General features: G+C 44.9%; 1 protein-coding gene across 1 annotated transcript in view; it reads left to right on the top strand.

The window, feature by feature from the left end:
• The window catches only part of LOC146061508 (bifunctional heparan sulfate N-deacetylase/N-sulfotransferase 3-like), a 239,877-nt gene that overhangs the window by 160,675 nt on the left and 63,098 nt on the right, over positions 1–16,104 (top strand). The window contains exon 7 of the mRNA XM_083174470.1: positions 12,990–13,172. Coding sequence (XP_083030596.1) covers positions 12,990–13,172 — 183 coding nt within the window. The remainder of the gene's footprint in view (positions 1–12,989; positions 13,173–16,104) is intronic.

Raw genomic sequence — 16,104 nt, 5'->3', positions numbered from 1 at the left:
TGGGAGTTATATTTGTTCTAGTGACCTGTAAACATTTGTGCAAGCTAGTGTAAAGGTAGGAAGTAATGAAAGGAGCTAGCCATATATAATCTTCTTTATCCTCCAACAAGAGTTACAACATGTCACTAACCATCAATTATTCATATGTAAGAAAATAATTATTAATAAGATACTTTTTCCTATTGTGTAATAATAAGTTTGAATACAGATACAGTACAGATGTAACAGCCTCACAGCTGAATCCTGCAGGCAGGAAACAAAATACAGTGGAGCCAATGGCAATAAGGATGTCAGAGCTCATGAAATCTGAATTACTGAGGAATGTGGATGCTAGTGCTGTAATTTGTATCATTCAGCAGATCTGATAGCTCAGCGTAACGATATTAAAAGTAAGTGGCAGACTCTATTTGCATCCTTTCAAATTTAATTTGGTCCCAGTTCCAAAATGTTAAAGGGCGCTGAAATTTCCTGCTCATGACAGATGTGTCCTGGGAGGCTATTGAAATGTGTACAGTACAGACAGAGAGGAAAAGGGAACAAAGTGTACCCTCGGGCATAAACCCTCATCATAAGCTCTCCAAAGACATTACATTAATCATTCCTATTCACTGGTTGGATGACTGCAAAGGCTGTTCAGTTATGTTGGGGAATATTTTTTTTTTTGTCAAATAATGAATATTAACTATTCTTTCTTAGTGTTGCAAATGCTTTAGGAAATACATTAATTTAACTGACTGCAGACACAATAGACAGAACAGCAGTTATCGTGATCCATCTACTTTAAAAAGCCTAGATAATATATGTGATGTTAAAATGCCATTAACATCTAGTCAATTATATTTCTTATGACAAAAACGGCTAGATGTGTTTTACAGATATGTAACAAGTTCCATTCAATGCTTTTGGTTGTAATGCTTTGAAAATCTGGATGGGGTATTCTCATAAGTTTTGTACATAGCTCTAAAGAAAAAAAAACACCAACAGGTGATGGTGCACTGGTGGCGCAACATACAGAGCGTGCTGCGGCGATGGACAGCGTAAGCTAATGGTAGCCCCACTAAAAAATATATGGATAGTAGCCGTCTCTGACTATATTTGATTCTTATCCAATGATCCTTAGAGTCTGCATGAGAAAAATTAAACACACATAAATGATCTGCTTAAAGCAAAAGCTATTCACATGCTACAAAAGAAGGTTGAGGCAGGGCCATCGCCACCACTAGGCAGCCTTAGGCATTTGCCTAGGGCGCCGGCCACTGGAGGGCGGCCACTTGGGAGCAGCCTCCCTCCCCCCATGGAACAATGCATCTCCTGCCTCCGACCCCCCCATGGAGAGCCGCTATGACCATTGCTGCATCTCAAACACACAACCTCCCCACCCCCACCCCCCCCCCCTTAACCCCGCCTGTCGCACAGCCGCAGAGAGTCTGGGACGCACATGCGCGTGAGAAGCACACTTATCCCAATTTAATGGAGTCCCTTTCCGCCGGCTCCCGCCAGCGGGGGCGGTCTGGCGAGAGCCGGACATTAATGAGAGGGGCTCCATCTGTATTTACCCATCTTGGAATTACACAGTTGTAGATCCTTTTAAAGATGATAATGTAACTACCACAGCCAAATAAGAGGTTTCTTGAGCTACTTGCGTCTTGTTCTATGCTTGTAAGAAATAGAGGTGAATTTGTATTTTAAATGATCTGCAATTTGTGTAACCAATTTATATTGGGGTTGCCAAATAAAAGAAGTGATCATAGGATGTATAGTGGATGTGTTAAGGGTACTTATGGGTAATTGAGATTTGGGGTTTGGGGTAGAGTAGCAAGCTCCTAAAATATCTCCTGAGGGAATAGGAAAATAAAAAAAATATCCTTGGTGTCATGGATCATTTGTTATTTGCAAACAAATAAAAAAGCTTCCTGAGCCAGTATCTAGCTCAATAAAGACAGGTGATTGCTGAGTTACAATGGCCAAAAACACATTTTAGTCACAATGCAATACAGCTAGGATGCACAAGGCGACTGTGCAGACACATAACAAAATTGCTATATGTTTCTTATTGCTTACAGTGTCAGAAATATCTGCTGTAGAAATCAATACACTTTCCTATATGACTCAATTGACAATTAAGCCTGTACACCTTGTCTTATTTAGGAAAGGGGACAGAGGTTCATACCTAGTGAGGTATTCTCCAATATTGTACATAAATTATATGTTTTGTGTGTCTTTATGTGTGTGTGTGTGTGTGTGTGTGTAATGTCTATACAAACATTTTACAATGAATTAATAAAAGTTAAGTTTTATTAAAAAAAATAACAGGGGAACTGTCAGGAGAAGCCGCGGCGGCACACAGCGGGTGCTCTATTCACGCCTCCGTACCCGCCGGCGGCTCTCCTGTGGTGCAGCGGGTCCTGGGTGGCTGGCGGTCGACAGTAGCAAGGCTCAGTGAGAGCCATAGGTCCCGGCGGCAGCAGTGACTCTGGCGTCGGCGTGAGGCCGATGCCGCCATCTTGGATGTGGGCAAACTGCTCATTGGGCCAGCCAGTTCAGTTTCTGCCCCTCTAGGCTGGTCAGCCAATGGCAGCTGCTCTCTAGGAATTTAGGGAGGCTGCCTATTGCAAACCAGCATCAGTGCAAAGAGTCTTTCTAGCTAGTCACAACAGAGACTCCTGGCTTACTACAGCTCATTCCTGCTTCCTTTTCTGGTGGTCCTTGCCGGTCTTGGGATCGTCCCATCGTGGTCACTGCCTCTCCAGTCCTGTCCTGTCTGCGTGTCCAGTCTGGCTTGCTACCAACTGGCAGCGGGTCAATCAGCCTCCTATTCCACTCCCGTCAAACTTTTTCAGCTTCATCATACCAGTCATCCTTCACGTCTTTCAGTTTCACAAGTTTGGACGCCTCAGTACCTACACCACCGACACCTCATTACCATAGTCCAGTCCATCCATCTGCAAGTACATTCTTTCTTAGCTTCAATCATCTGTCATTCTGCCACAGCTCTTCAGAGACTTTCCAATCTTAAATTCGCAAGAGCGACATTCTGTGATAAGGACATTTGGTTAATTACTTTTATTAAATTTCGTTCAGCTCAAAGAAGTATTTGAGTGCCGTTGGTTCCTTTAAGAGATGCTAACTTATTGTGTAACCTTTATGAAACCATCTATAATTAAACCAGCGCGATTTAACCCGACCTCTGCGAGTCCTAGAGTGGTTCCTGAATACCACACGAACCCACCCAGTCCTCCACTTGTGACTGTCACGATCCGAGCTGTCAGACAGACTTTCTTACCGGCTAAGTGCCTCCGCAGGTTCAGCTTGCGGTCCAGACGTCATCTCTGCCGGCCTCCTGTCTCCCAGTGACAGTCCCCAGTGCACGGCAATCCACCTGTCCGCCGCCATTGCTCCCAGTATCCAGCATGGTGTGCACAAACACACTTTCCCGCCATAGCAGACATGGGGGCTGCCATGTTCTTCCCAGTCACATGTCTGTGCTGTCCAATCCTGTTGGTTCTGATCTCCCTGTCATACTTCCTTGGCCAATCCTGGCCACCCAGTGGGGATAAGTATGCTGGGAGCTCTCAGAACCATTGCTAGTGCTTCAGTTGTCTCCAGTGTATGGTCAGCTGTCCTTGTCTCCGTGCAAGTGTATTTATCTGCTGGTGTTGTCTTCCATGCTGCAGTGTGTTCCAGGTTGTTCCATCTCCTGTGAAGTCCAGGTTATTCCACCGCCTGTGATCCTGCCTCTCAGCCCAGCGACCAAGCCTAGCTCCGGGACTCTGGTCCTTCCGATGCTCCAGCATCATCCACCATCGATGTCTCATCGTTAATCCGATATTCCGGATCTCCTGCTTCCGTCCGTCATTCTGGACCCACAGTCATCTCCCGTCCGTCACTCCGGACCCACAGTCATCTCCCGTCCGTCATTCCGGACCCACAGTCATCTCCATATCCGATATCCGGATCCGATGTTCCACCATCGATACCATTCATCACATCTGTAAAGTATTGCAATCTGCATGAACTGTCATTACTCCTGCATACTTTACTGCCTGTACCATTACAACCTTCTGCATAATAAATCTGGTTGTATTTTACCTTTGACTGCTTATTGGCTCTGGGTGCACTGTCGCGCAGTTCATGCGCAAGGGTCCTCTCCAACCTCCCCGGTTCAGGTACCGGTCCAGGTCCCCACCAGAGGTCTCAGTCTTGTCGACTAAGCCCCCTGGTGTGACAGTAAGCACTAGCCAAATGGATCCAGCCGCAAACCAAGCATCTCCACCCAGCCCTGTACAGCAACTGGCTGTTCGCTTGGATCAGCAAGAGGCTGCGCAGAACCAAGTGATTCATTGTCTGCAAGATCTGTCTTCCCGGCTGGATAAGCTACAGACCACTCTCAGTGGCCCTGAGCCTGTCAGAGAACTTCCAAGTCCAGTTCATCCTCCTGTAATGGCTGCTGCACCTCGCCTTCATCTGTCTGTCCCCACCAAGTATGATGGGAACCCCAAGACCTGTCGAGGTTTTCTCAATCAGTGTGAGATTCACTTCGAGCTGCAACCCAGCAACTTCCCTACTGAAAGGGTCAAGATCGCCTACATCATCTCCCTCCTGTGTGGAGCAGCGTTAGAATGGGCGTCTCCCTTATGGGAAAGATCTGATGCCATCCTGTCCAATTACAAGGACTTTGTGTCAACATTCCGGCGTATCTTCGATGAGCCTGGGCGATCAGCATCTGCCTCCACTGAACTCCTCCGTCTCAGACAGGGATCCCGCTCCGTCGGGCAATATCTGGTCCAGTTCCAGATTCTGGCGTCTGAACTCTCCTGGTGTGATGGGGCCTTATACGCAGCTTTCTGGCATGGCCTATCCGATCGTATTAAGGATGAACTCGCTACCAGAGACTTACCCTCAGGTCTAAGTGACCTTATTTCATTGTGTATCAAAGTAGACCTACGCTTCAGAGAAAGGGCTGTAGAACGTCACAAGAGTGCTCCAGTTAGAGTGCCAACTCCTCCGCCTTCTTTACCCACTGCTCCTGCGGTCCATTCCAAAGAAGAACCAAAGGAGATAAACCATTTCCGTTTGTCTCCAGGAGAACGTCGACGTCGACGGTTGGCACAGCTCTGCCTGTATTGTGCCGATCCTGCACATCAAATTTCTGCATGCCCAAAGCGTCAGGAAAACTCCTCCTCCTAGCCCGTCAAGGAGAGGGTAGGCTAGGAGTAATTAAGTCCTCTCCATCAGCAACTGATTGTGTCCTTTCTAGTTTCCCTACAAGTTGGTCAGCATTTCAAGACTGTCTCCGCACTTCTTGATTCCGGTGCCGCTGGCAACTTCGTTACTGCAGAACTGGTCCGCAAGTGGGGGTTACCCACTGAAAGTCTTTCCAAGACTGTCTTCCTTACTGCTGTGGATGGCAGTAGGATTCCGGATGCAACAGTCTCCCGCAGAACTTTGCCACTTACAGTAAAAGTGGGAGTCCTGCACACTGAACTTTTGTCCTTCCTGGTTTTACCCCGAGCCACTCATGCTCTGGTTCTGGGTTTACCCTGGCTCCGTCTTCACAATCCTCGTCTTGATTGGAAGACATCGGAAATCCTTTCCTGGGATCCTTCCTGCTCCGGTACCTGTCTCCAAAAGGTACTCCCAGCTCGTCATTCTTCAGCCGATGCAGCAGACCTTCCGCCTCTTCCCTACCAAGAGTACTCAGATGTATTCAGCAAGTCTGGCGCTGATGTCCTACCTCCTCACAGACCGTGGGATTGCCCTATCGAACTTATCCCAGGCAAATAACCACCCAGAGGTAGAACCTATCCTCTCTCTCTTCCAGAGACTCAAGCCATGACCAATTACATCAAGGAAAATCTGGCAAAGGGATTCATCCGTCCTTCGACTTCTCCTGCTGGCGCAGGATTCTTCTTCGTCAAGAAGAAGGATGGAGGCCTACGTCCCTGCATTGATTATCGCGGCCTCAATGACATTACAGTAAAGAACCGATATCCATTGCCCCTCATCACCGAGCTATTTGACCGTGTCAGCGGTGCAACCATCTTTACGAAACTCGATCTGAGGGGTGCATACAATCTCATCCGCATACGAGAGGGCGACGAGTGGAAGACGGCGTTTAATACCAGAGACGGCCACTATGAGTACCTCGTCATGCCTTTCGGGCTCAGCAATGCCCCAGCCATGTTCCAGCACTATGTCAATGAGATTTTTCGGGACATTCTGTATCGTCATGTAGTTGTATATCTCGATGACATTTTAATCTACGCTAATAACATCACAGAACATCGTTATTGGGTCAAAGAGGTTCTGTCCCGGCTGCGAGCTAATCATCTCTACTGTAAACTGGAGAAGTGTGTCTTCGAGGTGAAGTCTATACCCTTCCTAGGGTACATTGTCTCCGGTTCCGGTCTTCAAATGGACCCAGGAAAACTGCAGGCCATCCAAGATTGGCCAATTCCCTCTTCGCTGAAAGGTATTCAACGTTTCCTGGGTTTTGCCAATTATTACAGAAAATTCATTCGTAATTTCTCGTCTATTGTGGCTCCCATCACTGCCTTAACGAAAAAGGGGTCTAATCCAGCGAAGTGGCCGGCAGAAGCCATCGAAGCCTTCCATCTGTTGAAACAAAGGTTCACTTCCGCTCCTGTTTTAAGACAACCTGATACCACCTTGCCCTTTATTCTCGAGGTTGATGCCTCCTCCGTGGGTGTTGGGGCAGTCCTCTCGCAGAAAGCGCCCGATGGTCGTCTTCATCCCTGTGGGTTCTACTCCCGTAAGTTCCTGCCTGCAGAGCGTAACTATGCCATCGGTGACCAAGAGCTCCTCGCCATCAAGTTGGCATTAGAAGAATGGAGATATCTTCTAGAGGGCGCTGTTCATGAGATCACAATTATCACAGACCATAAGAATCTTCTGTATCTCAAGTCTGCTTAATGTTTAAATCCCTGTCAAGCCAGATGGACACTTTTCTTTTCCAGGTTCCGTTTCAAGCTGTCGTTCTGTCCAGGGACACAAAACCGAAAAGCTGATGCCCTTTCCCGCTCATGGGAGCAAGAAAGTGAGTCTAAGTCCACACATCAACATTTCATTATTGATCCAGTGGCCTTCTCCGCAACGAGAGTTTCAAATCTCACGCCCCCTACAGGGAAAAGATATGTAAAGCCAGCTCTAAGAAAGAAGTTGCTCTGTTGGGTGCATTCTTCAAAATTCGCTGGCCATGCAGGCATTCAGAAAACTTACGAGTTTATCACCAGGTCCTACTGGTGGCCGTCCCTCAAACAGGATGTACAGGACTTTGTTTCCTCTTGTGCTAAATGTGCTCAGCACAAGACCAGTCGTCAGTCTCCTCCTGGGCAATTGATGCCACTGTCAGTGCCACATCGTCCTTGGACGCATATCTCTATGGACTTTGTAACTGATCTTCCAGAGTCTGACAAATTCACCACCATCTGGGTGATTGTTGACCGGTTCACCAAGATGGCTCACTTCGTTCCCCTCACCGGCCTTCCGTCAGCTTCCAAGCTGTCCCAGCTCTTCATCAAAGAGATATTCAAGCTTCATGGACTGCCTCTTGAAATCATCTCCGATAGAGGAGTCCAATTCGTAGCCAAATTCTGGCGAAGCCTGTGCTCCCTGCTTCAAATCAAGTTAAAGTTTTCCACAGCCTACCACCCTCAAACCAATGGCCAAACGGAGAGGGTGAATCAGGACCTTGAAGCATTTCTCCGCACATATGTCTCTTCTTCCCAAGATGACTGGGCTCAACTCCTTCCATGGGCAGAGTTCTGCCATAATAACCAATATCATTCTTCATCAAATGTCACTCCATTCCTTGCCAACTATGGGTTTCATCCTCGAGTTCCTGACTTCACTCTGCAACCTGTGTCCTCTGTTTCAGCGGTCGACATGACCATCCGGCAATTCGTCAAATCCTGGAAGCTCATTCGTTCTTCACTTCTGAAGGCTTCAAGCAGGTACAAAAAATTTGCCGACAGGAAACGCAGAGCTGTGCCAGCCCTCCGTCCAGGAGATCGTGTCTGGTTGTCAACCAAGAATCTTCGATTGAGAGTGCCATCGATGAAGTTCGCTCCCCGATATATTGGCCCTTTCCCAGTTGAGCGAGTCGTCAATCCAGTAGCTTACAAGCTCAAGTTGCCGCCCTATTTGAAAGTGCCAGCTACATTCCACATTTCGCTGCTCAAGCCGCTGGTTCTGAATCGCTTTCATTCCAAGCTCCCCAAGGCTCCTAAGGTTTACACCCAGCGTGGAACAGAATATGAGGTCAGTAAAATCTTGGACTCTCGCATCCGATATGGTCGTCTGCAATATCTGATCGATTGGAAGGGCTACGGCCCCGAAGAGCGATCATGGACCAATGCCATCGATGTCCATGCTCCCAGACTCATCCGGGCGTTCCACTCCAAGTTTCCCCGCAAGCCTAAAAGGTGTCCTGGGGCCACCCTTAAAGGGGGGGGTGCTGTCACGATCCGAGCTGTCAGACAGACTTTCTTACCGGCTAAGTGCCTCCGCAGGTTCAGCTTGCGGTCCAGACGTCATCTCTGCCGGCCTCCTGTCTCCCAGTGACAGTCCCCAGTGCACGGCAATCCACCTGTCCGCCGCCATTGCTCCCAGTATCCAGCATGGTGTGCACAAACACACTTTCCCGCCATAGCAGACATGGGGGCTGCCATGTTCTTCCCAGTCACATGTCTGTGCTGTCCAATCCTGTTGGTTCTGATCTCCCTGTCATACTTCCTCGGCCAATCCTGGCCACCCAGTGGGGATAAGTATGCTGGGAGCTCTCAGAACCATTGCTAGTGCTTCAGTTGTCGCCAGTGTATGGTCAGCTGTCCTTGTCTCCGTGCAAGTGTATTTATCTGCTGGTGTTGTCTTCCATGCTGCAGTGTGTTCCAGGTTGTTCCATCTCCTGTGAAGTCCAGGTTATTCCACCGCCTGTGATCCTGCCTCTCAGCCCAGCGACCAAGCCTAGCTCCAGGACTCTGGTCCTTCCGATGCTCCAGCATCATCCACCATCGATGTCTCATCGTTAATCCGATATTCCGGATCTCCTGCTTCCGTCCGTCATTCCGGACCCACAGTCATCTCCCGTCCGTCACTCCGGACCCACAGTCATCTCCCGTCCGTCATTCCAGACCCACAGTCATCTCCATATCCGATATCCGGATCCAATGTTCCACCATCGATACCATTCATCACATCTGTAAAGTATTGCAATCTGCATGAACTGTCATTACTCCTGCATACTTTACTGCCTGTACCGTTACAACCTTCTGCATAATAAATCTGGTTGTATTTTACCTTTGACTGCTTATTGGCTCTGGGTGCACTGTCGCGCAGTTCATGCGCAAGGGTCCTCTCCAACCTCCCCGGTTCAGGTACCGGTCCAGGTCCCCACCAGAGGTCTCAGTCTTGTCGACTAAGCCCCCTGGTGTGACAGTGACAGGGAACTACATATAGGGCCTGGATCAGTAATTTCCACTAATTACCCCTTTACTGCACAGATGGTGGGAGAAGGGGGCATTGGGCTGAATGAAGTGGCCATGATACATAACTTCCAGGGTGGTAGAGGATGTTAAATACGCAGAGGAGGGGTGTATAGTGGAGTCGGCTTATTATTCATAATTTTCTGGTGGGAGGACAGCTTGCTTGACTGCAGATATCTCCAGTTCCCGGGAATAGATTTCTTGGATTTTAATGGAATTAAAAACTAGAGAATCCCACCTACCAAATGGTATTGGGGACTAGGGGATCAGATTCAGGAGGCAGAGCAATCTGCCAACGAGAATATAAAACTACATCCCAGGTGTGTGGAGCTGGAGCAGTAACCAGCTGCTTGAAGGCTGATATATCTGGTTCTGGGAATAGCAGAGACAAGTTACTAGTGTCCTTCAAAGTGGGAGAGTCCCAGCTTTTGGAATATACCCTCTATGTCAGACAGAACCTGAAATATCTGACTGGGAAGAGCAATTTACAGGCTTGGATGGGGACCACTGCTTTGAAGTCATATATCTCTGGTTCCCAAGGGCCGATTTTTTTAATTCTTGTACCCATGGAAAGAGGGGACCCTCAGCTTTCAGTCTGGTGCCCTTAGATTCCTGGGTGGGTTCCTGGGTACTCGGAAACTACCCCTGCGTGCGCTACTGCACAAGTACCAGAGATCTTAGTTCAAAATATTCTGAGTATTCATCACTGAATTATGAAATTTAATAAATTTGAACACTACGTATACTGAATGTGGATTTGTTTACACTATTCTAGTTCTAGTAAAGGTTAGGGTGGCCAATCCCGGGATCGGGATCGGCGGGATCCCGGGATTTGGCCCCCAAAACACCAGGATTTCAATCCCGGGATTGGAGTTTCCAATCCCGGGATTTCGGGATTAGACTGCGCATGCGCGGGCAGCGGGCAGCGTCTGCCTACCCGCCCAGCCAGTGTGCCTACCTGCCCGCCCAGCCAGTGTGCCTACCCGCCCGCCCAGCCAGTGTGCCTACCCAGCCAGCCAGCGCATCCACCCGCCCACCCAGCCAGTACGCACCCAGCGTCATTGACGACCCGTCCCCCCACCAGGCAAACCCTCAAAATGTAAGTGATTGTGGGGCAGTCTTTTTATTAGGAAAGCCAATCCCGGGATCCTGGGAATCCCGGGATTGAGCATTTTTCAATCCCGAATCCCGGGATTGAAAAAATGCCCCAGGATTGGCTTCCCTATTAAAGGTGCATACACACAGTTCGATTTTGGCTATGGACAATTTTGACTGTACGATTTCCCTTGAACTCCCCGGATCCCAGAATCATACAATCTTGACTATATTTTCTTGAGATTTTGACTATATCTACTAGAGATATTTACTATGTGCAATTTTGACTATACTAGAACACTAGACTGGATATAATATAGTCAAAATGATAAAGTATAGAGAGATAAAGTACAAGCCAACCAGCTCATAACTGCGATGTTACAGGCTGTGTTTAAAAAATTACAGGAGCTGATTGGTTGGCATTGTATCTCTCTCCACTATATCACCCTACAATGGAGATATACTGAACCTTGAAAAGCAGTAAAATGGAGAGTGATATACCAACAACCAATCAGCTCCTTATTGTCATTTTTCAAACTGTTTGTGACATGACAGGAGCTGTTTGGCTGGTGCTTTATTACTCTCCATTTGATCACTTTTCAAGTGTAGCACATCATGCCCTACAAGGCTTAGCGCAGGAGTTGCCATCTCCTCGAGAGCTACCAACAGTTTGCATTTTTCCAGACTACCTACAGTAGCTAGCGCACAGGTGCACTCATTACTCACTGATACAATTTAAAAGATCCACAGGTGGAGCTAATTCCCTTGCGCTTTTGTGATGGGACCTGGAAAACATTAACTGTTGGTAGCTATCGAGGACTGGAGATTACTACTCCTGGCTTAGAACATCAGCCCCTAAACATTTCTTCCTATATCAAACAAAATGTATTGAGTCTGCTAATCTCGTAAAATAATTTTAGCAAGTAGACTTATCTATAAGTTGTTTACTTACCAATTTGTGTCTTTATTGCATTACTTATTTACCTAACAATGAAAAACAATGTGCACATATTTCTTTGCTGTTTCTCTACTGTTTGCAAACAATGACAGATCAATAATATCTAATGTACAAGGTTACAGTTCAGGTGATAAAGATCTGTTCCTAAATCCTATTTTCTTGCCTGTAGGGAGCTTTTATAAGTCTATCAAGTAGAAATAGGACAGAATATTTTTTCTTTCTGTCTTGTGCTTTTAAAGTACTGCTCTGCTGACCTCCCCAAAGTCATAGAGTCTTTATAAGCACAGGAAGTCTCTTGCGTGGTTCACTTGGAAAAAAGCTTTAAATCCTCATAGAAAACCACACTCTGTGCATCTACAATGTAGACTGACTTCACTAGGATTCAGCAGTTAATAGAACATGCAGAATATTCCATAGCATTAGAAATAAATAGTACTGTATGTTCGCAGTCAGAATACCGACGGCAGCTTCCTGATGGGGGGAACCCCAACAGGGCTCACATAAGTATACTTTCTTTTCCCCTCCCCTCCCCCCAACACTAACTCTACCTCTACAGCCTAACTCTAACTCCCCCCCCCCCGCCACAGCCTAACCCTCCCAAATAGTGCCTATCCCTAGCCCCTGTACCCCACCACCTAATCCTAACCCCCCATGCCCATCAGCCTAACCCTAACCTCCTGATGTAAGTACCTAACTCTTCTTCCCTGCAGCCTAACCCTATCAATTCCCTCCACTCAGCATCCTAACCACCCCACCGCCCTCTACCCCAGCCTAATGCTACCAAAAATATATTATTGGGGTTCTGGCTCTGGCATCTGTGAAGTATTCTCTGTATGGTAGACTTGGGTAATGATATGCCTACCTCATGGAGAGTATATGCATGTATTACCCTATAAATACTGAGATTTCTGCTTATGTCTTTTGGATTGCCTTTTTATGCGTTATTGTGGATGTAGGTGTAATATAGATCATTTGATTCAGCATTTAATTACATACATGCACACAGTTTAGCCAATAGCATGCATATATTTGAACATCAGTATAATGAGAAGATCAAATACATATTGTTGTATGTATCTTCCGCTGAAGAATTTAATATATTTATTTTTATTTTTTTATGATAATAGAGTTTTCCAGGCAACAGGCAAAACATAAGTGCCTTCATCCTGTATTTTAGCTGTGGGTAAAAAGATAAAGAGAAGATATTAACTGATACTGTAATAAACATTAAAATGTTTGTAATAGCCTAATATGTTTCACAGCCATTACACTTATATGTAATTTAACCTGCCCTGAAGATATGTAGTTCAATAAAAAAAAGGTTTAAAAATAGAATCAAATGAAGATTTACACAAAAAAGTGTAACAGTAGTGTCCCCTAGTGGCACAAAATATAACTGCAAACTAATATTTTTCTATTATTTTGTATTGCAGATCAGCATCTTCATGACCCACTTATCCAACTATGGCAATGACAGACTTGGTTTATATACCTTTGTTAATCTGGCTAAGTTTGTACAGACCTGGACTAATTTAAAGTTGCAAACTCTTCCTCCAGTTCAACTGGCTGACAAATACTTTCAGCTGTTCCCCAAACAGAGAGATCCTGTATGGCAGGTGAGTGTATAAATGAAACCCATATTGTATATGATCTGAATGGAAATTCAGATAAGCCACTTTTCTTCTATGCAGTTTTTCTCCTACAAATACGTATTTTATACAGAATTCATACCAATTACTCTAGCTACACATACATAACGAAAAAGCCGGATCCTACTCTTTCAGGAAATATATGGGGAATACTGAAATGCTTCAATATGAATTTATTTAGTGAGTTTCTGAAATCATGGAATAGAAGCAAAACCTAAGTAGATAAAGTAACGTGTTTTTAGTTTTCAATTCTGTCAAAAGAGCCTCAGGGTTTGGGCTGAGCCGGGAAAGATTCCTATATAAATCACTGGCAGACAGTGCTGCACATTACTTTAAGTATATGCATTTCAAAACTTGTTTTTAAAGCTATATATATAAGCTAGATAGATAGCTGACTAGAAGCTGCCGGAATGTCTCACTGTATGGGTTATGCAGTAGTTTGTACATGGAATAATTCTATCACATTTCACATTGACATTTTTATCTTATAAGACTGGAGCAATAATTTCACTTAAAATCACTTTTAACTGATGCCTTACTAACCTATAGTTGTATGTTTATAGATTTTAGTTGAAAAATAGAATACAACAACCAAATGTAAAAGGATGGTATCACTAAGGGATGCAGTCGATTTACAGACAGTCAAAATACAGATGGTCAGAATACCGACAACCATTGGCAGACAGTTAAATTACTGACACGTTCTAAATGCTGACTTTCCTTATGCTGGTCAATATTTTGCCACAGTCATAATACCGACATTTAATTTGTCGACATGGCAAAAAGTTGACATGCGTTTTCCGTGATTCATTTCTTTGAAACTGACTTGTTCTTAGTTCACGATCCAAGTGGTCATAGAGATAGAGTATAATAGGCACCAAGTACGAAGCATAGCGATTGGACACCATACACTTATACAGTGTCCATGTCAACATATCTTCACTTTAAATGTCAACATATTGACAGTGTCTGCATTTTGACCATGTTGGCATGATAAATGTTGGCATTTTGAACATGTCGATATTTTGACTGTCTTTATTTTAAATTTAGGGGAATCACACTAAACCAGGGGTCCTCAAACTATCTTGCTGTGGGACTCCATCAGACAATAAAAATAATGATAGGACCCCGGCTGCAGAAGGTCATCACATCAGATGTGTAGTCAGCAGACGGCACATACATGGCAGCATTGTGGAGGCACAAAATGATGGGAGGAGTCTAACATAACAGACAATTCAACAGATTGTTCAGACTCCTTGAATCACTGACTGAGATTAGAAAAGTCATCAGCCTGATGGTCGGCAACATGGAGTCGCGACCCCATGCTGAGAAGGTCAGAACCCACTTTGTGGTCAGGACCCACGGTTTGAGAACCGCTGCACTAAACCCATCAGTACAGGTCGCCAATACAGGTCACAGCTGACATCTATGTTCTATTTTTCACCTGTACAAGTATCTACTGTGCAATATATTTTCAATTGATAAATATTTTTTTCATTGTACCATACTGTACAGTTTGCATAGCTTTGGATACATGTTTTCTGGGTTGTCTTGTACTGCACTAGACCATAATATCCATTTAACATTGATGCCTATGGTTCACTCAGCATTTCAAGGCTTTTTTTCTCTGTATTTGGGTTTCGGTGGTAGAATGTCTGCAAATGTTTCTTCAGAGGGATAGTGTTTATGGATCATCTTGCACATCTGGTTGGTCTGATTGGTCTGAGTATTGCATGATGAAATATATACTGTTATTCATGTTGGATTCCGATTTTTGTTTGTATTCAAATAGTGGTGCTGTATGATAGTTCCTTTCTAGCATGGAAGCACCTTGTATTATTTTGGTGTCATAGTATTTCTCTGTAAACTGTGTTTGAAGGCTCTCCATGTTATTCAAAGATTTTTGGACAGTAATGTTTTAGCTGCAAGAACTTTTTGTAAATAGATTTTTAAAGATCACTGATATGTCTTGGAAAAATGCAGATATTTCTTATTACATTTTATATGCAATATGGGAATTTTGCATTTCATCAAAACACTCCTCTCCAATATATCTATAACACTATTACATTATTTAATTGTGTACAAATAGGATCATTTGGCTTTAGCATTAACTGACAATTACTGTCAAGCCACACAAAGCATCTTTTTTGCTGTAAATGTACTTCTTTTTCATACAAAGACAATACTGGAAGTGACTAACTACTAGATTCAGAGCCGGCCTTAGGCATAGGCAAACTAGGCAATTGCCTAGGGCATTTGAGATGCCATGGGGCATCAGCAGCTTCTGCTGATTAAAATGATATGCAGCATGCCTATATTCTGTGTGTGAGTGAAGCTGTATCTGAAATAGTGTATTCATGTAAATCACTGTAACATAGCATTCTGTATGCAGGTACAGCCACAGTCGCACACAGAATATATTCATGCCACATATAATTTTAATCATTGGAAGCTCCTTGTGTGTCCTGGTTACATAACAATGCAAATAAGATGAATTTTCAGCAGAAAAGGCACCCAACGTTAGCAGAACTGGCCGGGAGCTGCATGGCCTATTGAGGCAAGATGTATGAGGAAACATCTGTATCCAAGTGGAGGCAGAGGTCACAGTGTTAGCGACTGTGTGAGTGCTGTCTGTGGGTGGGTTGGTTGTGCAATAGTGTTCAGCATATGTGTAAGGGGCATTATGTGTGTCATGTGTATAAGGGCATTAATAATGTGTGACATATGTGTAACAGGCATTATGTGTGTCATGTGTATAAGGGCATTAATAATGTGGAACATATGTGTAATGGGCATTATGTGTGTCATGTGTATAAGGGCATTAATAATGTGCAACATATGTGTAAGGGGCATTATGTGTGTCATTATGTGTATGAAGGGTATTAATAAAGGTTGG

The sequence above is a fragment of the Crinia signifera genome, chromosome 1 (genome assembly GCF_055691185.1).
Source record: "Crinia signifera chromosome 1, ASM5569118v1, whole genome shotgun sequence".
Lineage (NCBI taxonomy): Eukaryota > Metazoa > Chordata > Amphibia > Anura > Myobatrachidae > Crinia > Crinia signifera.
The sequence above is the reverse complement of the archived record's forward strand: the minus strand, read 5'-3'. Positions and strand labels throughout refer to the sequence as shown.